The sequence below is a fragment of the Vanessa tameamea genome, chromosome 26 (genome assembly GCF_037043105.1).
Source record: "Vanessa tameamea isolate UH-Manoa-2023 chromosome 26, ilVanTame1 primary haplotype, whole genome shotgun sequence".
Taxonomy (NCBI): domain Eukaryota; kingdom Metazoa; phylum Arthropoda; class Insecta; order Lepidoptera; family Nymphalidae; genus Vanessa; species Vanessa tameamea.
In genome coordinates, this window is record NC_087334.1 from 5,800,827 (window position 1) to 5,827,301 (window position 26,475).

At 32.6% G+C, this 26,475-nt stretch overlaps 1 protein-coding gene across 8 annotated transcripts in view; it reads right to left on the reverse strand.

Moving 5' to 3' along the window:
- The window catches only part of LOC113393537 (ankyrin-2), a 143,585-nt gene that overhangs the window by 84,854 nt on the left and 32,256 nt on the right, over positions 1–26,475 (reverse strand). For 5 of the 8 annotated variants that reach the window (XM_064219069.1, XM_064219074.1, XM_064219070.1 and 2 more), the window contains exons 8-47: positions 24,686–24,855; positions 24,095–24,201; positions 23,846–24,006; positions 23,343–23,546; positions 22,975–23,073; positions 22,645–22,782; positions 22,418–22,564; positions 22,154–22,297; positions 21,512–21,633; positions 21,175–21,268; positions 20,810–20,981; positions 20,426–20,578; positions 19,935–20,055; positions 19,683–19,703; positions 19,310–19,429; positions 18,948–19,052; positions 18,499–18,659; positions 17,948–18,073; positions 17,271–17,359; positions 13,922–14,129; positions 13,041–13,067; positions 11,578–11,737; positions 11,221–11,386; positions 10,741–10,953; positions 10,530–10,660; positions 9,968–10,137; positions 9,642–9,782; positions 9,315–9,494; positions 9,069–9,232; positions 7,854–8,990; positions 7,554–7,766; positions 6,845–7,111; positions 5,958–6,759; positions 5,655–5,873; positions 5,448–5,574; positions 2,883–5,326; positions 2,086–2,222; positions 933–2,007; positions 666–782; positions 243–338 (exon numbers count right to left, since the gene is read on the reverse strand). In XM_064219069.1, coding sequence (XP_064075139.1) covers positions 243–338; positions 666–782; positions 933–2,007; positions 2,086–2,222; positions 2,883–5,326; positions 5,448–5,574; positions 5,655–5,873; positions 5,958–6,759; positions 6,845–7,111; positions 7,554–7,766; positions 7,854–8,990; positions 9,069–9,232; positions 9,315–9,494; positions 9,642–9,782; positions 9,968–10,137; positions 10,530–10,660; positions 10,741–10,953; positions 11,221–11,386; positions 11,578–11,737; positions 13,041–13,067; positions 13,922–14,129; positions 17,271–17,359; positions 17,948–18,073; positions 18,499–18,659; positions 18,948–19,052; positions 19,310–19,429; positions 19,683–19,703; positions 19,935–20,055; positions 20,426–20,578; positions 20,810–20,981; positions 21,175–21,268; positions 21,512–21,633; positions 22,154–22,297; positions 22,418–22,564; positions 22,645–22,782; positions 22,975–23,073; positions 23,343–23,546; positions 23,846–24,006; positions 24,095–24,201; positions 24,686–24,855 — 10,648 coding nt within the window. The remainder of the gene's footprint in view (positions 1–242; positions 339–665; positions 783–932; positions 2,008–2,085; positions 2,223–2,882; positions 5,327–5,447; positions 5,575–5,654; positions 5,874–5,957; positions 6,760–6,844; positions 7,112–7,553; positions 7,767–7,853; positions 8,991–9,068; positions 9,233–9,314; positions 9,495–9,641; positions 9,783–9,967; positions 10,138–10,529; positions 10,661–10,740; positions 10,954–11,220; positions 11,387–11,577; positions 11,738–13,040; positions 13,068–13,921; positions 14,130–17,270; positions 17,360–17,947; positions 18,074–18,498; positions 18,660–18,947; positions 19,053–19,309; positions 19,430–19,682; positions 19,704–19,934; positions 20,056–20,425; positions 20,579–20,809; positions 20,982–21,174; positions 21,269–21,511; positions 21,634–22,153; positions 22,298–22,417; positions 22,565–22,644; positions 22,783–22,974; positions 23,074–23,342; positions 23,547–23,845; positions 24,007–24,094; positions 24,202–24,685; positions 24,856–26,475) is intronic. The other 3 variants (XM_064219075.1, XM_064219073.1, XM_026630486.2) reach the window with 2 other exon arrangements.

Below are 26,475 nucleotides of genomic sequence, written 5' to 3' on the forward strand. Positions count from 1 at the left end.
GCTATGACTCTACTTTGCCACTACCTAATGCATTAAACAATTTTTTTTTTTAAATATTATTAAATAATAAGGGCAACAAAATTTCAATAATTTAGGATTAATTGTCTAATGGTCTCGAATTTAGAAGTACTTATATTTAACTACATATATTTTACTTGTTCATACCATCATTAGCCAAAATTAGCCACTTCTAAAGGTACAATGAAAGTGTAGTTTGACAACTGATTTGAAATAATACTAACCGCTTTGATGAGCCTCTGTTTCACTAATTAAACTATCTCCAGCTGATGAAGCTCTCGGAGATTGTCTACTCGCATCAAGGAATGATGATTCAGAACCTAAATATTACTAACGATTAGTGTATACTCTACAAGCTGATTACTGTCATGAATGGCTATTGCGTGTTCTTAGTGCAATCGCATTTTATATGATCAGGAATCTTAAAAAAATCAGAAAAGAAAATATTTTTATTTTTCTCTTTTTAGGTTACTGTGACATCAATGTAAAAAAAATCTTGGAAAAAAAGGCTTAAAAAAATTATCATGCGTTACTGTTATTAAAATTGTATTAGCTCTTTTTCTTATTTTCATTTCTGAGTTACGTGTAATGTAATGAAGGTTCGGCATATTGAAAATATACTTCGTTTAAAATTGGAAAATTGATACCTTTAGGCTGTAAAACAGATTGTTTTTCCGCTACACTTTCATCATGTTTTGTTCTTTCTTTCATTATTAAATCCACCGGTGACGGTGGTGGTGTTTTCGAGAATTTCGAAGAAAGATCTAAAAGAAAGATATAGCTATAATAATTTCGTATAATATGCTAAACTAGAGTATTATAATATCCAAACATTATAAATAAAAACGTTATGAATTCCTTTTTTTGATATTTATATGTATATAATGTATAGACATATTCTATGGTAATCTTACCATGGGTTACATGACTAGAATCGATTCTTATGAGGGCTCCTTGAGATGAAATATCTTCCAGTAAATTGGAACATCGTCTATTTAATTCGGACATATCCGGGGTTTCAATTTCATCATCCTTTCCACTTTTTTCTGTTTCATCACGGGTATCCACTTTTTGTTTTTCATCTTCAAATGTTATTTTTTTAATTCCAATTTCAGAATCGTCTATCTTTACTTTCATATCTTTTTTTTCTTCAATTTTAACGCTAGTATCTGATATATCTAATAATTTTGTCTTGTCTAACGACTTATCATCTTGTTCACTAAATACTTTACTTTCTGTCATGACTGAGGTCTCCTGAGAGGAACTCGACGATATATGAATAATCCTTGAAATCGATCTTTCTTCTTCTATAAATTCTTTGCTTTTTGTTATACCATCCGAGGCATCTGATGCTAATGTTTTAGAAACGTCAAACGATGAGTGTTCTTCGGAAAACGTTTTTTCATCAATTGATCTAGAATTTTCCTTGACACTGTCTATAGATGCTTTAGAGTAGTCTTTACTTAAATCGACTGTCGAATCTTTAGATAATTCGTTAGTGGCAAAATCACGAGAAGTGTCTTTGCTATCTATAGAAGACTTTGAATAATCTTTTGTTAAATCAATAGATTTTTTTGATAAATCTGGAGTGGCACGATCTTCCATTTGATCTTCAATCCTAGTTTCTTCTTTTGTGTCTATTGAAGTTTTAGATGGATCTTTCATTAAATCTGCTCCACTAATTTTAGATAAATCTGCTGATGTTCCATCTTCAACTACTGATTTTTGTTCATCATCGGAAGATTTAGTTAATGTGGAAATAACAGTTGTTACCGATGACTCAGTTGTTGATTTTGAAACTAAATCAGAGCGTAAAATACTGTCTTCAAAATGAGTCCTTTTAGGGAATGTATCACCAAATTTTTCTTCAATTAATTCTTGCGGCGTACCTGAACTTGTACCTGATACATCATGGAAATCTTTATGTTTTATATCAGGAGTAGTAAAAGATTCTTCAGCATATTTTCCACCATCTTCAAAATATTCCGCCTAAATTATCAAAGAATTTATGAGTAAATTAAAATTTTGTTATTATGAATGTATTAATATTTAGAATAACGCTCTTACCTCTTTTTCTGGAAAATCATCAGCATCATCAAGAGAATCAGTACGAATTTTTTTTATGTCAAAACTAGAAGTTGGAACCTTTCCATCGATTTCTGAAGAAGGTTCAATAATTTCCAAAACTTTAGCCTTATCCATATCTGAATGTAAAAAGACTTGGGATTAATAGATAATTAGAGTGATAATATTTATAATATAGTTTATAGAGTATAGATATACAGTCACAATAGTTTTCGAAAAAAAGATTAGCATTATATGTGTAAGAAAGAATTGAGACAAAGTTCGGGATAGTGATGTATTTAAACCAGATTAAGCGCAATTATGTGTCCAAATAATGGCGTTGTCTGGGCATGCTATGCGGAGCTTTTGCCATTCGTAACAGTAAATGTTCTGGATCCAACGGAAAGTGAGATCAAGTGGTGTCCAGTCAAGGTCGGCGATAGGAGATAAGGCAGTAGAGAGAGCGAGTTAAGGTTCTGTCCCAACAAGCCCTGTTTCAATGATGGGAGGAGGATCAAAGTTCCCCATTCATTTCGCACATAGCACACATCTACTTATTTTAAAATTTTGAAACTATTTATTACAATTAAATATATAATTGTATTTCAAAGACAAAACTTTGCAGTTTGAACTTATAAATCAAAAACTTAGTGCTGCAACTGAAGGAAATGATAAGTAAACATTTTAATATTATCACGCGTCTTTGCGTCCGAGGCTTATCAATTACTTATTTTATTAAACTAGCAATGTAAACCCTCGAACAAAAAATATTTTATAATAATATTATAAATCAAACATACCTGACTCTGAATCTGTATATATCTGTTCCTCTACTTCATCGGGTGAACTTTGAACAGAAAAAGTTCTTGCGTGTTTTTTTTTTGGCATGATTAATATTTCCCCACTGTCTCTTGAAAGTGATTTTATTAAACCAGGTCTTTCCTTGGATACTTTTGTGTCTTCTGAAATAACTTCTTTCTTAGTATCAGTAACGTCAGGTTGGATATCTTTTGATTCATCTAAAAATCCTTCAACCGTATGAACTGCTTCTTCTATAATAGAATCCACTGAAACCTCTTCTTGTAGCTTTATTTTTTCTTCTCTTTCGTCATCAACTTCTTCAGATATATCCAAATCTTCTGAAGCTTGTTTAATAATTATTTCTATATTATCGGCCATTTGCTTCATTGTCGAGTCAGATTTCTTCATTTCAATTGTTGTATCATTTTTATGAGAACTGGTAATGACTTCAACATCTAACCTATCTTCTTCTATTTCCGATTCAGCTATTCTTTCAAGTGAAACTGCTGGACTAATGCAAGAATGTCTACGTTCTTCTTTTTGGGGTACTTTAGCATCGTAGGATCTTTTTTCTGTCTCAAGTATTTCCTTGCTAATCGTTTTTATATCCTTTTCTAGTACAGGACTTCTAGTTGTTGCTACCGTGGTGCCTTTCTGTATTATATCTTCGATGACTGGTTTTACTTGTTCTTTAGTTATTTCTTGAGTTTCTTTTAAATTAAGGTCCCTCGGTTTGGATATTTCAATTTCAGAGGATATTTTGGTCGATTCACTTACAGTGGTAATCTGAGGCTGTTCTATGTCAGATTTTTTGGCTAATGTTTCTTTGTCAGACGACAACGATGTTTCAGTTAAATTTTTGTCAAAAGTGACATCATGTTTTTTTACTTTCGATTGAGATTCAGCTGCATGAGCTAATAATTCATCCATTACAAGCTTATGTGTTGTATCTAATGTCACTGTCCCTTTCTTATCCTTTTTTATCGCTGGTTCTGAAAATTTGTTCTCAAATATCTTTTCATCAATTATTGCAGTTTTAGATTTTACAATAGAACTAATGTGGCTTTCTTTAGACTTAATTGATTTTGAAACTTTAGTTGTAATAGTTTCTTCTCCAGATGGATGTTTAGTAATTTCAGTAACAGTAATTCTAACTTTTAAGTCTCCTTCTGGAGTTTCAGATGTGTCAGTAACTGTTGTTGTTAAAATTTCTTCTCCTTTTGGTCCTGTTTCCGTTTTTGTTTCTGTAGACGAAGTTTTTCCTTTATCATCACTGAGATCATTAGACTTATGCAACATATTACTTATTGTGTCTTCTAAGACAGACTCGCCAACTTCAGGTGGGAACGTAGTATATGTTTCTTCTTTAAATGACATAGTACGTTCTGATGTTTTTTTTGATATAGTTATATTTCCGGAAGGATATTTGGTAGTTTCTTTAACAGTCGTTTTTATAACTTGTTCATCTGTTGGTAATTTGTAAGTTTCAGTTTCAGTCTCAATTGTTATTTCTTCTCCTTCGGGCCCGATATTAGTCTCAATTTTTATTGAAGTTTCCGTATCTTCCGGTGAACTTGTTTCTACAGTTTTAGTTAAATCTGAAATTACCTCATCTTTATCATCAGATTTAATAGACTGTGATACTTTAGTTGATGTTTTTACTTCCCCCGAAGAGTACGTTATCGTCTCTGTTACTGTTATTCTGGTAATTTCATCACCTTTTTCATTTTTAAATTTTTCTGTAACAGTTGTTGTGGATATTTCCTCTCCTAAGTCACCAGTTTTTGTTTCGGTTTTGGTAGTCACAACTTTTTCTCCTTCATCTGTAAACTTTGCTTCAATATCACTTATGTCTTTTTTTGTTTCAAACTGTTCAGGTTTTCGCATACTATTATCTAAAGATTTAAAAATTTGATGTTCCTGTTCTTTTATATATTCTGAAACTTTTGTAGAAACGGTTTCTCTGCCAGAAGGATATTCTGTAGTCTCAGTTACGGTTGTTCTTACTATTTCTTCTCCTGTTTGCCCATAAATATTCTCATTCACAGTTGTAATTGTTATGCTCTCACCGGAATCGCCTGTCTTATATTCTGTGGTGGAGGATATTGTTTCTTCTTCACCTGATTTACCTAATAAGGTGACAGTATCTTTGTTGTAAGTCTCTGTGGTCATTGTAGTTGTGGGTTGAGATGATTTAATCAAATTTACAGTACTCGTTATTATTTCTTCTTGTTTTATATCATCCATTTTAGGTTTTTCTATTTTTGAAATACTCGTTTTATATGAATCATCATATGTTTTATCGCCAATCATAACTAAATTTGTATCATCTGTAATTTTTTCAGATTCAGTATAAACTACTTTGGACGTAGATTCTCGTTTTATTTGTTCTTCGCGCTCTCTTTCCAAGAAATTACTGGTTACATGTTTGTCCGGCAAGGAACTGCAAAAAAATTGGTTATCATATAAAAACTTAAATTCCGAACTGAAGAAAAACGATTAGTTTATTTGTAAATTAACTAAATATGCATATATCAATATCCTATCGTATATCGATATCATACCTGATTTCGGCGATATGTGGTAGTTTATGTACGTAATCAGCAACATGGTCTTCCGGAAAACCTTCCACATCATCCAATGAATCTCCATGAGTCAATTTTGCTAGTTTTGATGGTTCACTTACTTTATCTGTGAATTCAAAATATATAAAATACATAAAAGATATAATAATATGTAAAAAACATCAATTTAATATTAACTCATGTTACCTGGCGATTTTGCTTTACCCTCAACTTCTTGTTTGTCTTGTAACTTTTCTTTTTTTATATCTACGTGAGTACCTTGTGTTCCAATATCATCTTCAGATTCTTCAAAAGTATAATCTCTAGATTCAGTAAGACTATGGGCATCGGAAAGGCGTTTTTCATCTAGTCGCAACTCGCTAACAGAACCCACTGATGTTACCGATTGGCGTTTATCCGCCTCAACTTGAACAAAAAAAAAACGAATTAATAGTTTTTATTTGTTTATTTTACAGTAAACTTACTATAGTACGGCAGTAATTTGTGTACCTTTATATAACGAATCTCCTTTCGTTGGTATATCTCGGTCCAATTCTTTAGTAATTTCTGTTACCGTTTTGGTTATATCTTTGATTTTTTCCTTGTCTAATCCTAAATCTTCTTTAATTTGATCTTCTTCTGAGGAAGTCTTCTTATCTGTGACTGCATCTTCAGAGCTTATCCTATCCGAAATACCTTCAGATGATTTTCGATCAGATATTTCGATTTCTCTACTACTTTCAGAAGAAATTTTGTCCGACTGTTCATCTTTTTCAAATGACTTATCTATTTCTTCAGCTTCAGTAACAATCATTTGGAATTCTTGCTTAGTTGATGGAATTTTAATATCTGGTAAATCACTTATTTTCGTGATTGAAATAGACTCAGTTCGGGAATGCCGTTTTGGTAAAACTTTTTTAAATACCACTTCTGGTTCATCAGCTTGTGTTGACGTCGAATCAGTGTCTTGCTTTTGTGATTCTAAAATCTGTGAATCTATCTTGATTGAAGTAAAACCAATGCTTTCTTCAAACTTTTCATCACCAAAGCCGCTGCCGGAATCAGCAGTTCCCTCATATTCTGCCCTCTCGTCAAAATCAGAAGATGATATTTTAGCTTTCATATCAGATTGGTCTGATTTCAACGAGTCTGCTTCTGAATGACGCCTAGAGTCCGTGTGGTCAGAATCTTCTAATGAATCTGAATAAATACGCTTTGAAAAGAAACACTCTTGGACCGAATCATCCTCAGGGACAGTTTCTATAAATTGACGAGCTTTAGCGCTTATAACTGGAGATTCCTTAGCGGATGTCTAAAATAAAGAAAATATATTTTACGTGAATATTATTTTATATTTAAGCTGAAAATTCAATTTTCTTAAACGGTTTCTATGCTACCTTTTCAGATTCTTTTGCTGTATGAAGAGGTAGAAGCGCCTGGGCACTATGTTCGCTTTCAAATTTTAAAAATTGAAGAGTGTCAAACCGACTTGTGTCAGTTATGGTTATAATTTTTTCATCCGTTTCAGAGATTTTTACTTCATCAACAGGCTTATCTAAAACTGGCCTATGTGCAGGACTGAATCCAATTTGATCTTCTAAGTCGGAGAATTGGGACGCTTCATCTAATGAATCGCTTCTATGCTTAGAATCTTTTGAATATATCTGTAAAAATATTTGTCAACAAAATAATTCATTATGAAAGTCGGAATGAACACATTATTAAAGTTATAAATATTATAAGTTAAATAAGAGTTATTATTATAAAAGCACAGAACTAGGAGTAATTATCTTGCATTGTAATTTAAATGACTTGGTTACTAAGCAAGATGTACAATTAGCATATTGGATTAAAAAATCATTCCTTGTAATAGTTTTACGGATTATTGCAGTATAATTAAAATAAAATAAATGACAAGGATCGCTTGAGTTAAGACCAATAATAAAATTAAATTATTTGCTAAGCTATTAATAAATATAATAAATTATTAACAAACTTTGAGTTTCTATGAAGCGAGGAGTAATAATTTATTTTTTTCTTTATTTATATTTTTCAAATATAAAATTGAAAAAATATTGTATGAGGGAGTAGAAAGAATTATTATACCTTAGATTCAGTTTGAGACACAAAGCTTACATCCCTCTCTGTGCTTTGTTGTAAGTCAGCTAATGAATCGGTTTTATCAATACCAGAAGGCAACGGGGATTCTTGGGAAATTTTCCGGCCAAGAGCATCTTGTACATCTGATCCTATTGAATCAGTTTTAGTATGTTTGCTAATGTCAGATTTTGTGCTGGCTATTGACTGTTGAGTTTCAACCTGGAATTGATTTACGGTTTGATGTGTTACTTCTTTACAAATATTATTATAGCTTAAAATTGAACTTAATTGAATAAAACAATATACCATATCTTTCAATTTATCATCAGGAACATATTTTTCTTCTAATGTTTCCGTAGTTTCTTCCTCACTTACTTTTATTTTTACTTCATCAGCTTGGCTTTCAATTTTATGCTCTACAGTACTAACCACTAAATCATCTTGTTTAACAATATCATCTTCAACCTTTTTTTCTTCATCGTCTTCTTTAAGTTTTAAGTCAAAAGTATCTGTAACATCAATTTTTCTTTCAAAAGAATGTTTGGTGATTTCAAATTTGTGTTTTTTATCTTTCTCAATTTTTATTGTCGTCTGTGATTCTGTTTCAGTTTCTGAATCTGTTGATTTTTTCAAAAATTCACTATCCTCTTCAGATGAAACCTGTACCAAAGTTGAGTCAGTTCTCATCGTTTTTGGGAACTGTTTCGGCTTTTCATCGTGTTTAATTTTTGAATCGAAGTGTTGTATCGTCTCTTTTACAGACTTGACAGTTTGAATTTGCTTCTCAGTCTCAATCAAAACTTGTTGACTCTCACTCGTTATTTGCTTAGACTGATCTCGCACAAATGCCTGTGTATATTCCAACCCCTGGTCCTGTTCTTGGGTATGCCTTTTCAATGCTTCTTTTGTGAGTTTGACTTGTTTAGGTGTTTCGATAGGTTCTTTCGATATTTTGATTTCAAATGCATTTATTTTGTCTTTAAGAGTTGCTTCTGCAATATCCTTTTCTTCATCGGTTACTAATTCGGGTGACTTATCACCATCATCTAATTTTTCTTCAACTCTTGCACTATCAATTTCTTTTTGTGAGATAGGTTCCTTAGTGAATGTGTCTGTTTTAATTTCAGTGGTTTGTTTTATAGTTGTCGTTTGATGGGTTTCTACTGTTGTTGACTTCTTAGGAGTAATTGTGACATTAGAGAAATCACCAGATGGAAATCTCATCGATTCGTTTCGCATGTGTCGTTGTAGATGCTTTGGTGTTGGTTTACCAGGGGAAGATGGATCGAATTTTCTAAATTGTTCTATTGGTCTTTCTTGTTTTATTTCTTCTTTTCTTTCAGTAACTTGTTGCTCCCTTCGTATATCTTTAGCATCTTCAACGTCAACGGTATCTGGTGAAGTTTTTAAGCGAATTTGTTCTATTTTTGATTCTGCTTTAACCTAAAATATATTAATGATAAATAAGAAGTGTATTTAGAATCTTAAAAAAATATTTTCATACATGGCAGAATTAATTACCTGTTGTTCAATATCTTGAAATTTCTTTATGTCAGGCTTTATTTGAGTTTTTATCTCTATTATCTCTTCACGTAACTCTTTTTTCTGTTTCGATGAAGGAATTTTACTGCAACTGAGTTTCTTAGTAATTTGCTCCTTCCTTTCAGCTACGCTGCGCTTTACGTCTATGATTTCCACCAAACATATATTATTGATAAGTCAAGCAAAATAATATATATTATTTGACCTATAATATTAAATACGCACCCTCATCTTCTTCGCTTTCTTCACTCGGTGTAGGAGTTCTATCCATTTCGCTTTTTTCTAACACTGATTTTTCTTCTGGAGAATATTTGGCTTCGTCTTGGTCTAGGTCTTCTGTACGCGTACGTTCTTCAAATTCATTATCATCATAAATATTCTCTTTGAGCTTATTGTCCTCTTCAGCTATAGATATCATGAAATTATATAATTTTAATATTTATATCTATTTTATTTATCTTCATTTTTTTATGGAATCTATTTACATCACGGTGATCATTTCAATGGATTGTTATAATTACATGTACAAAACAATAAATATTCTACTTTTACCTTTGTACGCTTCGATCTCCTCTGATTCTTGTCTCTCTTGGTATATATTTCTTTGAATACGCCTTTCATTTGTCATTTCCGATTGTGGAGCAATAATATCGTCCCTTCCGATACGACATAGTGCAAGTTCCAATGAATTATCTAAAATATATGTGATATTGTTTTCAAAATTAAAATCAATACCTTATTGTTTTGTATTCTAGGTTATGGTAAAGAAATATATTTCACCATAAAAAAATTAAGCCCTAATTTTATTAGAATTAAAAATAAGTCCAAATATAAAAGTATGTTTTAGTTTAACTTATTTTGAAATAAAAACAAAATACCTTGAGCCTTAGTTCCAGATTGAGTCTTCCAAAGTTTTAACATCAACTGAGCTTGCTCAGCTGCAGTTATTCGCTTTGCTTGTATCTGGTTTACAGTTGCGACACTCACTCCTAATTCATAAGCCAAAGCCACCCAATCTTTACCGAGTAAAATACAAATATCTTCCAATCTAAAACCACAATATTATCAAATTTATGTAATATCAAGATTATTAGGTAATATTAAAATTTTATTTTGCATGTCTGTTGTCACAGACAAGCACTAGAATAGAATAACACAGCTTAATTGTGTTCTACTCATTCAGGACTTACTTCAGTCTAGAATTCCGAGCCGATGAGTAAAATCGGGTTAATCCTATTACAGTATCGACCAATCTTGTTACGAGTAACCTTGCCTTTACATTTATTTTTAACCTTGCGCAGTGGATACACTTACATACCATCTGTTTATTTACTTACTGTCCTATATTTACTGGTAGGTCTTCAATATGTCATTGAATATTGCAAAGAACATTTTCTTATTAAAAGAAATTTTGCCCTCAAATCAATTAAGGTATTTTACCTTGGATCACTAAGCCGTTGTCGCCAAATTAATTCCTGTTCCTCGGTTCGTCGCGGCACCATATCTGCTGGTATTGGAGATGTTCTTTCTACCAATAAATCGTCTGGTACCATTATATTTAGTACGGCAATCTTAAAAACGAAAACAATAGTTGAAAATAGTAAGAATATTTCTGTTAATAGTTCAGAATATGTTGTAGATAAATATTTACCGGTGTGGGTGAAGGTTCACCCTTGGGAACTTTAGGATCTCTCATGAATTGGCATCGGCACATCGGCTCTAAGTCTTGAGTTTTTATCATCACTGGGAAAGCAACTCTGTTCTCGCGGAAAGCTCGGAAAGGTATCGATAACTGTTCGCCAGATTTGGCCACTGGTACTAGATTTCCACCAAACTCTAGATAAACAGGTTTTCCCTCATGGACCTATATAGATTAATAACAATACAGTTGATTGAGAAACATATATATAATATAATATAATATAATATAAACATATACATAATAGTGCAATTGACCGTTCTAATCGCCTTGAATTGTACAACGTCGTAAAACATAATTACATATATAAAACTATAAGATTTAAATAAAGCAGAATTAAAATAAATACCAAAACTAACTTTAGTTTTCTTGCAAAATTTAGCTCAACATAATCTTAAAAAATACCATTCTGTCATCTCTACTGAATCTCACCTCGACATCACGACTCTTAGCTACTTGTATGAACCGTTCGATCCTTTCCAAGGCCTTATCTTCTTTGTCATCAGTCACACAGAACATACGTAATTGAGCTTGACACTCATCAGTACGCTTTGCGTAAACCACAATACGTGCCATAAATGGCACATGGATAGCTTCCCTACAAAAAAGTATAGAACAACCATATAATTTCCTTTCTTTAAATTTATGTATTTTACTAAACTAGATTATTATAAAAAATGTTTTTGAAATCTGTACTAAAACCAATAACAAAATAAAAAGATATTTAATACAATTTAATTAAGCCTTATTCGGTTTTTTAGTACGTACGACTCTGCTGAATATTTATACCTGTATAATTCTGTAGCCATTTTTGTTGCGTCCTCCACGTGTCGACAATCGATGAGCCAGTAGCGAGCCGACACAGTTGTAGTGAACGAAACACAATCGTTGACAAAAGTCAACGGAGTATTTTCCGTAACGTCTTCCCAGTGAGCTCGATTAGTTCCTCCTGTTCAAAAGATATGATGAATGAAATAGTTGAAAGGGAAGCATTTACTATAAATCATAACATTTTCGATTTCAAGCTACGAAGGCAGTAGCTGTTACAACGCCATTTTCAGCTGCCATATAAATTTTTACTTAATCCACTTAGTAATGCATGCAATAAGCATTTAAACTAGATATATTTTTTACGTTACATCGCTCCATTTTTACATTTCTACTAACTAATATAAACATGTTAGGAAAATGTACTGAAAGAAAACAAAAATGTAATAAAAATATATTTTCAATTGAATTACTTGTACAGTTGTATTTGTTAGCAATGTAACAAGGTAACTTGGATAAGAAAGGTTAATAAACAAAAAAAAAACAAAACAGAATGGTTCCAAAACGGCCTATAGCAAACACACACCAAGCAGGACAACATACTATAGGAAATAATAAATATAACCTACCGTGTTGGACTTAATTTAATGAAAAAGTGATTTAAAATGTGACACTCTTTATAAAATTTATTAATTACTTAAGCATAGTGCTGTATTTAAAAAACAATGATACAATGTTCAATTGATTGACGAATTCTACAAATTTTGGTCTGATTTTGCGAAAAACAGATCTCTCGAAGGACAATCACTGAAAATAACGGAAAAATTAAATAAAAAGAAAATCCTGAAGAGTGAGGTGAAAAATAAACGTGACAAAAACAATAGAATAGATGAAAAAGTAAATGAAACTGATAGGCCGTTTTGGAAAATAATTTGATCAGTTGAAGCAAATAAATATAACATTGGGAACACTGACGCGGTTGTATGAAATGTGGGATGGTGTACGGTTCCGGGATGGAATGATTCTTATCATACTTATTGATAAAACCGTTTCATTTGTGCTGACTTCTCAAAATGTGCCGTGTACGAAATTACTATTAAACCTGAACAATAAATTCCACTATACTGTTATTCGGTGATATTTTATATATTAACATCAGTGCATATCGTCGTTATCCCAAGATTCATTGTATATGATACATTGTGAGTGATATAAGAAAGCAAAAACTTCCAGCCCGTGCAAAGAGGTAGAATGTATGTAAAGCCAAGAAATGGAAAAGCATTCAAAGTGACAAAGGGAAAATTAAAGTGAATATCAACGTCTATACGCTATATCTAATATATCATTGTATAGACGATGACATCGTGATTTATGAATGATAGAAAGTCAAAAAATTCAAAGGACAAATTATAATAACGTAACGTGAAAATTAACCGACGTATTTTATTTTTATTGTTATTTGTAAAGTCTAGTTATTTTTTTACCTTCGAGAGATCTTTTGCGAAATACCCCTGTTGATGCGCGTTGATAAGACGGGCAGCGTTTTATTTAACGCCGTACACGGTGAGCGTGCAACACACACAAACACACGAGAACAAAGACAATGTAGACACGCACAAAACGCACACATAGGGACATGTCCCTTTAGCTGCTCTGTGTATTTGCTATAAGCGCCATTTGATAATGATATATGTATTAAACTAATGTAACCCTGCCTAATATGAATGTTACTTTTGTTATATATTTGTAGAGTTAAATAGAAAAATAAAGCTATTAACTAAATAGATTCTTCGATCAACATGCTTATCCCTTTGTCTAGAATTTTGGGATAATATTTTTATCTAATAAAATATTAATTATTATACTACATCTTGTACTTGAATCATTAATGAGAAAGAAGAGCTATGATTAATTAATTAACCAACTGTTCTATGACTTCGAAGTTATTAAAACTATGGAAGTTTACGTAATGTTATGTACTATCTACTGATCTCATGTAAATTTAACTAGCCAGTTTACATATAACGTATTTTTATGAATTGTCTAATATTTTCTACTCCAACATTGTGTTGTAATGGAATATTGGTTGAGGTAATTCTAAGCACTGTTATTACTGAGCGTATTCCAATAGCCTTACTTACCTTAACAGTGGCGAAGCTTTTGTATGAATAATTTAAATTTTATTTAGCTAATCGAATAAGCCATACTCCATTGCAACACGTCACAAAACTATATTGGTTATTGGAAACTTTTTGGAAGTTAATTTTTCAATGTGTTTAAAATTATCAACGATAAATTCTAGAACGTTCGTTTCCATTAACTAATAATCGGGGTAACATAATAAGCGAAAATATCATAATCTTACCTGATATGGAACAAAGGAGTCTAAGGGTTGGGGCTGATGATGTGCTGTACTGGTTCGTCATCCCCTGGGTGTGGGGACGAGGAGCTGGCATGCTGAGGGTTATGGCTTTATGGAATTTTCTTCGTCTAGGTTCAACCGTGACTACTGGTGATACCGCGACACCACGGCCTAGTAGCTTCGCAGTCAGTTCCGAGTCAATTATCTGTGCCTGTGAAATTGATATCCATGAAAATTGTTGTTTAAAAGTATAAAAAATAATTGTAGCTAAAGACCAAACGATCGATATACCGATAAAGAAATGTAAGAAAAACTCACTCACCCATAATTTGGCGTTATTTTTTTCATCATACATTTAAAGCTCACAATTTGAAATGGTGTTCGATAACAGAAAAAGGTGAATAAACGGTGCAATAAATAAGCGATAATGAATATATGAAACCACAGGGAAAAGCACAGAAACCATAAACAACATTTAATTGATATTTCTCACACATGCGTATTAAAATCAAAATGCAAAAAACATTATTCATAAAGCTTGCAAACAAAATAAATCATGCATATCTCACGTTTGGTCTTTAGGAAATAAAGTTCACAATCGCATAACATTTTTTAAAATAACTTAAGCGTAAAACAGACATTACCCAATAAATTTAGCAATTCCTTAAAGTTACACCTACGCCTAAATAACGTCACTCCATTAAATTGAGCACACAAAATATTGTATTATTCTATACATATATAATAAATATTTAAATCATCGATTATAAAACAAAAGGCTGATACCACGTACGGAACATTATCGTGATGCAAAAAAGCGAAATCAAAGTCAAAAACGAATGCAAAGTCCCGACAGAGCAATACGACGCTTCTTTTTTAATACGTAAAAAGTGCTGACACTTCAATTACCAAGAATTCGTATTTGCTTTCGGTGCTTCCCTATAATGCTCCATGACCTTCATCTGCCTTTTCTTTTATAATCCCATATTCAAATCGAGATCTTATGTAACAACTCTTACATAATCTACATTCAAACTTATGTCAACAATTACATGCTAATTTAACCTAAAGACCAACAGGAGAACAACAAACGCATTAGTTCATCATCAGACACGCAGTGTGAGTATCAAGTGATTTCATGTCATATTCAACAACGCTTATTTAAATTGAAAACAAAGTATTGACTTTAATTTTTTTATTTGTTTTTTCATCTACATTTTATAAGTGACTACTAAATTTATTGGGTATAACATTATTTTAAGGAGTAACGCTTTTACTTAACTTACGGTGGTAACTTTTTGGTAACGATATGTGGTAAAGGTATACCATAAAATACTTTTTAAAAGTCCTTATTATAGTACGAACGTAAAAAATCTACATTCTATTATCTAATATTAAAAGAGATACTGAAATATATTGAATATTCAAATTTGTTATTGATAAAATGACCTTGAAATGAGCTTACGAAGATTCCATTCTTGACAAATAGCAAAGTAATATAATATTTATTTATAACTGTGCTATTACTTTAATAATTATCATTTGATAATGATTCGCAATTCCTAAGGCAAGTGACACACCTTGCAATAAGAAATCTTAAATTATAAAAAGATTTTTCTAATTGAAGGTCACTAGAAAGCCACATGATGGTCACCATCGCCCATAGACGATGGCGCTTTAAGAAATATAATGGTTAATTTTCGATTCTTTACATCTCCAACGCGCCACCAACCTTGGCTCACTCACCCTTCAAACCGGAACACAACAATACTGGATACTGCTGTTTGGTGGTAGAATATCTGATGAGTGGGTGGTACCTACCCAGAACAAGCCCTACCACAAAGCCCTACCATCAAGTAAATATTAGATTCCTACGATTTCTTCCTCTTACGTTTAATTTTCTTCTTTTCCTCTAAGTCAAAATCTTCCGGCTGTATTTGTGTTTTTAAATAATTTATATTACTGTTTATTTCAATACCAAGAATAGAATCAACGCTTATTTATACTATTCATAGGGACAAACAATCCCGCACATCTAAACTAGCAAAATAGTTCTACGAAAATTTATTTCCTACAATTATTATATAGTATTGATGTAAATATTCGTCTGTCTTATATAAAACAATAAATAAACTGAACTATTTTCTCTTAAGAGTGTCAAAAACTAAATGTATATAAAAAAAAATTTGGCATCGGCATTTGTACTTCTGTAGGTTTAATGGCATTTTGATTCGTTAATATAGAGAACACAATTTTGGCAATGAAGTGCACACAACATCAACTACACAGACCTTACGTCTTTCAAACCAATCGAGATTACATACTAAGGAATTCCTTCTCAACATGGAAGTCTATTAGTAACTAGTTCTCTAGCTGAGATAGTTCTGATACGTTACGTAAATTGATTGTCCAAAATGAAAACTGAAAAGCATTTTTCGAATTTCGAACACTAACTATTGTTTCTTGATCATCTTTTGTCAATTTCGAACAAATGCAGACTTTTAAATAAATGATATAAGGTATACATCTAAAAATGGAACACCCAATTTTTCAGTCTTTCTAACTTGCAAACTGGACCACACTTGTTTGTAAGGTCGTTTAACTTAAGCTAAGAGATTAACCTTGAGATAAATACCACCAGTTCTAATGTTGGACTATCAATCTATCGTAATCAGATTAATTGAACTTTTGATTCTGTAAGAGTATTTACCCATTTCCTTAGAAATATTGGTAACATTTGTCGAAGCAAAGCCGTGATTTGTGGTAGACAAGGAATCCATTTCTTCATAATTTACTATTATAATAAAATTTATAATAACGTTAAAGCCTATATATTATTAGAAAAATTTTAAGCGTATATCAAATCAGTATTCAAAACCGACTTGGTTACAAATTTTTACTTAGAATCTCTACATTAATTTTAAAGCCAATTGAGCCTAAAATCGTTTTCACATCTGTTCTGATTCTAAATAAAATTATTGGTTGCATCGACTTTAACGAACATAAGATAATATTAAAATTACCCGTTAAGTCTAAATCAATTAATTATAAAATCGTATAAGGCTTTAATGTTATTACATAATGATGGCTTAAAATAAACTAATCTAATTACTTCGTTACAATTCATAAGCTTTGTTTATATACCGACTTCGTCGAAATTCATTATTATTGTATACGACATCACTGTGAAAAATACTGATCTTTATTATTATTATCTTATGAATAAGTCTATATAATTATAACTATAACACTACCAAATTAAGGAGAAACGTTTCTTCTTTGACACGTTGTTAACGGTTATCTTTTTTAAATTCATATCCTTAACACCTTTACGTGGTTTGAAAAGGTTTACCTGGAGGCCCACTTTGATCTTCTTAGTGAGGGCTCCTTGAGGAAATACGGCCTGGACTTGAGGAACGACGGAGCTAGAGACCATGCCACCTAATGAACAATAAGAAAGCCTTGTTAAGTCAATATTACTGACTGTAAATTACTCAAAACAAATTTTAGTTAAATTAATTTATTGTTTACTGGAAAGATATTCAAGAGCCAAACAATATTTAATCTTCACAACTTAATACAATAATAAATTAGAAGGTTTAAACTTGTATTTAACTTAATATGAATCTTATTATACTTATCTTTGTAAGGTTTCATTATTATTATTAAATTTACGTCAATATTTACACTTATAAAGATGGTTCGAAATATTTTCTGATATATTTATTAATTATACTCTTTCTTACTATGACGATAACTTCGTCCTTTAACAAATTTGAGCCGAGATGGCCCAGTGGTTAGAACGCGTGCATCTTAACCGATGATTTCGGGTTCAAACCCAGGCAAGCACCACTGAATTTTCATGTGCTTAATTTGTGTTAAAATTCATCTCGTGCTCGGCGGTGAAGGAAAACTTCATGAGGAAACCTGCGTGTGTCTAATTTCAACGAAATTCTGCCACATGTGTATTCCACCAACCCGCATTGGAGCATTATAATACAAATTCCAGTAAAATTTTGAATTCATTACCTTCAGGTCCTATGGCATGCACTTCCTGCCGGATGCGGGATATCACCGCGAAGTATTGCGGAAAGTCGTGAGTGAGGATGCGCGTGACGCGAGGTGCGTCCCAGCCTTTTTCTTCGTCATTTGTTTCTGATAAAGATTGCGGTAATTGTTATAGCCGTTATAACTAAAACGCATTGGCAACAAATTCGGAAGTTTGGCAAAGGTTATATTTTGTTAAATATATATTTAAAACGTCTTTATAAGGCGGCGTACGTCCGGCTAAGGCGCATTCTGCTCGTTGGCTTGGTACAGAACGGTAACTAAAAGTGGTTTTGTTTGTATAGCCGATTGCTGTTATGTAATTAAATGAGTTGGTACATGAGTTTGTATTTTTGTTTAATTTTGTAATTATTTAATAAAGTGTAAGATAACTGGTTTTTTTTTAATCATTTTATTAGATTATATTTCCAAAAACATGTTTTAATTTTTTATACTTATTTTCTATTCAAATAGTACCTTGTTCGTGTGTTTTTTAACCATTACAAAGTTATGATTAATTGTACAAATACTACCTTCAATCTCCAGAGTCTCGTGTAAAATATCCTGGACGACATCATCAGTTGCATCAGCGTTATGTTCTCTCCAGCTGGTGCCATTATCAGACCGAAGGATAACAATCTCGCGTTCTTTGCCTCTTAGAGACGCGTAATGAGGTACTTCTAGGATAACCGGTCTGCCAAAAGCAATGTTTCCGTTAGTAAATTGTTGGCAAAATAGCCTTTTAATATATATATTTCGAAATACAATTGTGTTAAATAGTCAAAATGGGTATATTCACTTAACATTAACGCTTCTTTCATTGATAGTGAAATAATATGATACCAAATATACTATAGTCGTATAATATAATGGGTATTATATAGTCAAATATATATGACGTCAGATATCGTCAAAGTATAATACATGTGTGTAAAATATAATTAGATTAGTAAGCTTTTATTAAGATATTTTCCAATTTTACCCCAAGAACTTTGCCGACACGGGACCCATCTCCAGCACGCGGGAAGCGAGAGCCTCACCTTCCATTAGTGGAGGCATGTGATTAATTCGAGACGGTTTCAAGTATCTGGAACAATTTGTATTAAGAATATTTGTTCAAGGATTACGGGGTATCGGAGTTCTTAGTTAGGTAGTTGTACAGCAATATTTTTTGCGCCCCCATTCTACAGACAGGTGATAAATTCTACCGCGCAGCATTTGAGTAATATTATAGATTTCATTTTATAGACCTGATTGTTAGTATCGGTTTTACATTAACCGTTAAAGTCATACGAACCAGGTTTGTAAGTTGTTGCGTTGACGGAAAATAGTAACCAGACCAACCTGCAAGTAATCCTCGTAGGCTGTTGAGCAGACAGCGGCGGGACGATGACGCGCACGCCGCCGCCGCGACACCCGCGCAGCGCGCCGCCCCGCGCGTCCACCAGGAACGACACCAGGAAACTGGCAGGATTTATTACATATTTTGTTCATGACATGAATACATTATCCAAACACATACAAAAATGAAACCAATTATCTTAATGTTGAGTATGTTATTATAATTAAAAAACAAAGAAGCAAATTTGTGACATTAAAACGCATAACAGTATTGCAGACAGTCATATTTTTTATAAATTTTAATTGTCTTGAATACTCAGATTACTCACTTCTTAATAATTACTCTTGTTGAGAAAATACTAAAATAGTGACTCACTTTTTCCATTGAAGTTTTTTCCTGTTGGTCATAATCCAGAATCGCATGTGCAACAATCAATGTATAATTATTATCAATCTGAAATAAGTACGTTATAATACTTTCAGTATTTAAAATACTTTGTACAAAAATATTACCTACCTCTTTTTTACCTATATTCAGAATTTAAAAAATAGAGTTAAAATTTTTTAAGCTTGTTTAGAAATACTGAAAATAGTGATTTTTATACAAGTAAGATCTTCGATTACTGACTTGGGCTGGGTAGGATCAACATTGTAGCAATAACCCTCAGGGGCTTGAGTGGTGCTGTAGCGGCTGATGCTTTTGACGACCACTTCTTGTTGAGGTTGATATGGTATGCCGTTCACTGATCCTGTTAAACGCAAAATTACCAGTTTTGAGGCAAAGGTTTGCTCACACTGCTGGAGTACCGTTAGTCGTCGTGGTGGTAAGTAATGTAACAAATTTTCATACAACACATAAAGATACCTGATATTTTCCTTCACTGACCGAGAGATAAAATACACACAAATAAGGATCAAATTTGTAGTGAAATTAACCCGCAGTCTTTGGTTAAAACTTTCGTGTTTAAACCAGAGAGATTTTTATCCATGTTGGATATTTCTAAAGCAAATCTGAATTTATTTATCCTAATTCTCCAAAGGAATCCTTCGGAGTTCAAGTCGTTATAAAAAGAAATATGTGTATAATGATTACATTATAAATTACAATCGTTATCATACCTTGGGAAATCTCCATAATATTTTTGTGGCTCATTGCCGATTCAGTTCTTTCGTCCTTCGTCACGTCAATTGGAAGTGAGTCGTCTCCTAAAGACTTCATATCATCTGCTGTCAGGTAACGGTATGGCTGATCATTGAGAATAGCATCTTCACCTAAAAAATCATCATCTTACAATTTATTAGCCATAATTTTGTACTATCTAATTTATCAGTAATGTGAAATGACGACCCATACCCATGTAAATAGAAAATATATTGGTCCACATAATTAAAATAGTAAATATATTTTTTTTTTCTCGTTTTAATGATAAGAAATCTGTTGTTATTTCACGGATAAGACAAATCATCCAAATCTTTCCGCAGTATTATTGCCATATTACTCACCTCCTTCTTCTTCCGAATCCGACATAAAGGTTTCCAACATAGTTTCAGGGGCCACGACTTTATATTTGTCTTGCGATGCCGGAGCGAGTGAGGGTTCTGATACCTCCTTAAGGGTCTCCATCACCGTTACGTAGCCCAGTTTTGAGGCTATATCCAGAGGTGTTTGGCCATTCTGAAATAATATTTTAGTTTAGTTTGGTAAAGGATAGTTTTCCTAATACTGATTTATAATTAAGTTAAATTTGTGATTCATAGAAATATATATTGAACTGTGAATGTTTTGCAAATGACTTAAGAATTAGTATTATTTTAGGTTTATTATAAGAGCATAAAGCCCAATAGTAAATTTAGCTCAGTAGACTTACAATAGTTGTGGCATTAGCATCTGCTTTGTGTTCAAGAAGAATATTGACAATGTTGATATGTCCTTGTTGAGCTGCGTGGTGCAATGCAGTATATCTGGTGAGCCACAAGAATAGATTTCAATACAATTCACAGAGGTAAAATAAAGTTAAGCTCATATCTGTAATAATAATAATGTTTTGAAAGTGTGATGTTGGCATTTTGGTGATAACATAATAAATCCAAAAAGGAAAACATTCTAATTATTATGATAGTTTCTTTAAATAGCTTACAATATTAAAAGGATGGGAATGAGCTAGTTTCGAATGTAAAAGAAATTTGTGAATTAGGTTATATTACCCGTGAGTTGTCTGTGCCTTCACAGACGCACCGTTTTCCAGCAAGTACCTCACCATGTTGGCCTGACCATAGTGACTGGCGATGTGGAGTGGTGTGTAACCGCCCTTAGTGCAAATATCCACCTGAGCAATAAACGGCTTGCGTTAGTCTAAATATACATTATATCTAGAAATTCCAGTTTTAAACAAAGTATTTTGGATGTAATTAGTTTACTTATATATTATTTTAATTGCATTTATATTGAAACTTTTCACTCAAAATCCTATTTTTTTAATTTTTGTACGCATTACTTAATTACGCCTGAAATTAACTGAGAAGTTATAACAAAAAAGATGATTTAATATTTAAATTAGGCAATAATAATAAACATTAAAATCAATAAACATACAATAATAATAACAACTAGGTAATCTTTAAAATAAATTAATGCCTGATTCTACTTAATTATGATAGTCATTTAGATCTTTACCAAAGTGTAATTATTTATAAATAAATTAAATTAAATTAGATTTTTCTTTTGAAGACAATGTGTAAAAAAATGCAATTCTGTTATTTTTCCTAAAATTTTTAATTAACTTTACTAAGAAGTTCTTCATTTAAATTCAAATTCTTATGAAAATCAAAATGAATTTCAACAGTCACCTCAGCACCATTCTTCACCAAGAGCTGAGCTACTGGAACGCGATCCTCCTGAGCAGCGAGGTGTAGAGCTGCGAGACCATTCTTAGCTTGTTGGTCTACTTCTGCTCCATGTTCCAAAAGCAGGGAGCACATTTCTGTATGACCCTGGAAACCGGAAACAATGGGTCAGAAGCACTCTAAATTTTGTACCAAGACAATACCACAAATTTGATTGATCAATTTAACGTAGTATAGCATTTTGTGCAAATGCCACGTGTTACTGACCTGTTGAGCTGCCAAATGCAATGGCGTGAAACCAGCCTTCGACTCAGCATTAGTCAGCGCTCCATATTCCAATAAAGTAGCTGCTGTTTCCATCTGGTTCTTCCGAGCTGCTATATGTAATGGAGTATGTCCATTTTTAGCGATCGCCTAAACAAAGAGTTAGTTTTAGTTATATAAATATATAAATTGTTAAATTATTTAAGTCATTCATATAATTTAGATATTACCTTAGCGTCAGCTCCTTTTTCGAGTAATGTATTGGCGACTGCTTGCTGATCGTACTGAGCAGCGATGTGAAGTGGAGTCATGCCATTTTTACCGGCTTGGTCTGGTGATGCTCCGTGAGCAAGGAGCAAGTTCGCCACCTAGAGATAAACATTACTTGTTTCTATTAGTTGATACTTATATATTTAAATATTCAAGTGATTTTTTTGTTGTTTATATGTCAGAAGAAATTAAAACTTATAACTTTAAATATTCAATTAATTCTTAGTTGTTTCCCAGTAGAAATAAAAAAATCTGTATATAAATAAGATCTATTAGCTTAATTTCTTTACCTTAAGATTTCCGTATTTAGCAGCGAGATGAAGTGCCGTAAACCCTTTTTTAGTAGTTGCAGTTAAGGGAGCATTGTGCTCGATAAGAGCAGCCGCAACCTGTGGATCAATTCGGAATTATGATGTACATTTTTGGAAAATTATACAGAAAGTTTAGTTTAGTTTTCCACCCTAGCAGAGGTATGATGGGCATTCTTAATGTGTTGTTTATGTGTTTAGTAATATAATAAAAATATATAATTAAGTAAGCCTTACAATATATGCTTGTATGGAATTGAATTCAATTTTAGTTCAATCAAAAATGTGTCTAATTTTAGTAACTCGGTAATTGTATTAAGTACGTATATTAGAATTTCTAAATCACTCACGTCATGATTATGCTGTTTAGCAGCAATGTGTAGCGCGTTATAATGATCAGCAGTCATCGCACGGACGTCAGCGCCATGTTGCAGCAATAATACAGCAATATCAACATTGCCGAGTCTAGAAGCAATGTGCAACGGTGTCTGTCGTTCCCTGGCTTTTGCTTCAACCGCTGCGCCGTTACGAAGCAAAATGCGTATGATGTCCGTCTGTATATAAAGTTTAAAATTTTAAAATTTATACTCATACAAAATATATTTGTTATTAAATTGTGATGTAATATCCCACTTTGGGGCAAATAAATTCTCTCCTGTTGAGGAAACTATTTGGGGCTTCAAGGGTATAGTTGAATACAGTTTACACACACTATTAACCACCGTGCAAAGGATTACGAAGACATATTAACATGAATACTCAGTGGTGGTTTCCTGGGTTTGAACCCGCAATCGGCTCATTTCAATAGTTCTTATATTATTACCTATGAAAAGTATATGATTGCATTTTTTACCTGATTAGCTCTAGCAGCTAAGTGCAAGGGAGTCTCTCCTCTAACAGTTGGCACGTCAGGGTTGGCCTCATGCTGCAGCAGATATATCACGATATTCATGCAACCCATAAAGGAGGCAACGTGAAGTGGAGTCAACCCAGACTCTGTTGTCGCTTGGATACCTAATTAAACAATTGTTACAATTAATATTGGCTTTGAATTTACAAGTTATGATTTGCAGAAATTATTTCCATAATAGTCAGAACTTACTTGCTCCATATTTCAAGAGTAGTTCCACAACCTTGATCCTATTCTTCTTGCAGGCGATGTGAAGCGGTGTGAAGCCATTCAAAGCACGTGCGTTAGCATCAGCATTTCTGGTACAGATAATTGTTATTTTGAATGGCAAAAAGAAACTATAGACTAACAGAACTCGTTAAATATTTCCATGAAAAGAAATTCAAGAACCATTATTCTATTAACATAACTAAGCAAATATTTATAACAAATATATTTACTGGTTGTTTAAGATTAAGAAAAACAACTACTGATTCAGAAATGAGAATATACTGTCCTGAGAACCGACGACAGAAACTCAACGGGATAATTCTTGTAAACTTTTCTTTACTGTTTTAAAATATATTCAAAAGTTCTTACCATTTATTTTACCTACCCCTTTGATTATAGTAGCATTTGTATTATATAAATTATTCTTCAATAAGATTTTTGCATGTGTATGTGTGTGTTTGTAATTAAGAGAGAGTGTATGAACTTTAAAAAAAATGTTCAAATTAGTACAACAGTTTTCGTGTGCTAAATTACCTTTAAAAGTAATATTTATTTATGGCTAATGAATCTTACCTATCCAAGAGCAATTTAGCCACTTTAGCGTGTCCACAATGAGCAGCCACGTGAAGGGCGGTTAAGTAGTCCACGGTGACGTCATCAACGGGGGCTCTACGCGAGAGCAACACCCGAGCGGCTTCGGAATGATCTCCTTGGGCAGCCATATGGAGGGGTGCGAGGCCATTCTAAAAATACAATGTAATATTTATCTATGGTATGATATGTATTTACTCCTACATAGAGAGAGAGTGTACAAATTATCAGCTATTTCGATTTCTCGTTAACATTTGTTAACGTTTTGTAATTTCTCAAAGGATCCCCTACATGTTTCGAAAAGTTTCGACGGTCTTCTCCGTGACGGCAAGTCTTCCCAATACATGCCGAATATTCCTCGATAGATAATAGAAGCCTAATAATAGTAATATAAAAATAAAAATAATAGCAATTTAGATGTAAATTAAGAGCCTGTAAATGTTCCCGGGTCTCATTGCGAGGGCTTGGCACCACACCACGTCAAATGCAACTTGGTATACGCACTTAGCAGATTTTTATCTGACAGATTCCTCACAAAGTTATCCTAAAAATGAATAAACCTAAACCTATAAATCTGATTTGTTTTCGTTAAATCAATGAATCTACCCACTGAGCCATCATAGCATTTCGGCGAGCAATTGATCATGACGTTCTTCTGACCGATTTCAGAAAAAGCCAATAACTTTCATTAGCCCTCAGTGTGAAGCGGTCAGAATCCACTTCGTATCTCACTCGTGAAATATTGACAGCTGACTTATTCATTATGGTGATACGTCATTTTGCTACCGCCTTATAATTATTATAGTCAACGATATTCATTCGATCAACGAGACAATTGTTTTTTTTTTCCATCAAATATTATTGCTGTAAGCGTCCTTAAGATCGAATACGTCATCATAATGTTGAGATATTTTAGCACGGCGCGCCGTCTTTTACAAATCGTGTTTTTGGTTTTCTCGCGTTTTGTTTAAAACGTCTTGTAGCAATGCAGAGAGATCGTTCTAATTTATCAGCAAGAATTATGCTTTACATTTATTTAGTTTGTACATAAATTCATCACTCTGTCAGAATTGACAGTTTCCATTACATCGTCCGTAATTCACGATTTAGTATTAATTTATAATTTCGCCTTGTAACGATATACTTTTACTTTGTTATTTTATAAAATATAACGGCAAACAAAATTTTTAATAGATTTTCTAAAAAAAAACCTCAGTACAAGATTATATAAATGATATCTTTAAAAATAACAATTAAAATAAAAAATATTAGATTTTGAAACAAATTCCAAAAATCGAAATCAAAATATTCTTCCTTCAAATAGGTTCATAGAGGCACTTTTGAATTGCTATGCTATTGCAGTAAAGATACAACCTGTTCGGAAAGTAGATTTTACCGAGAAGAACCGACAAGAAACTCAGTAGTCATTCTTTTCAAATATTTTAATTACAAAGTAATCATCTACTGCTATACAGTAAGAATTAACAATATAGGTGAGTGGACAGTAAGTGGTCACCACCACCCAGAGATATTGTGACTGTAAGAAAAATTATCCATTTCTTACATCGATAAAGAGCAAATTTGACGACTAAGATGTTACGAGTATGTCCCTTGTACTCCTGGTGTTATGTGATTTTGATGCGTGTATTCTTTAAATGTTATTATTGTTTAAGTCACATATTTTGTCGTTACAAAATCGTGATCTTTAGTGAGTTTCGAGTTTTTCCTTGCAGAATATTTCTACCTATTCCATAAGGACAAACTCGAATATC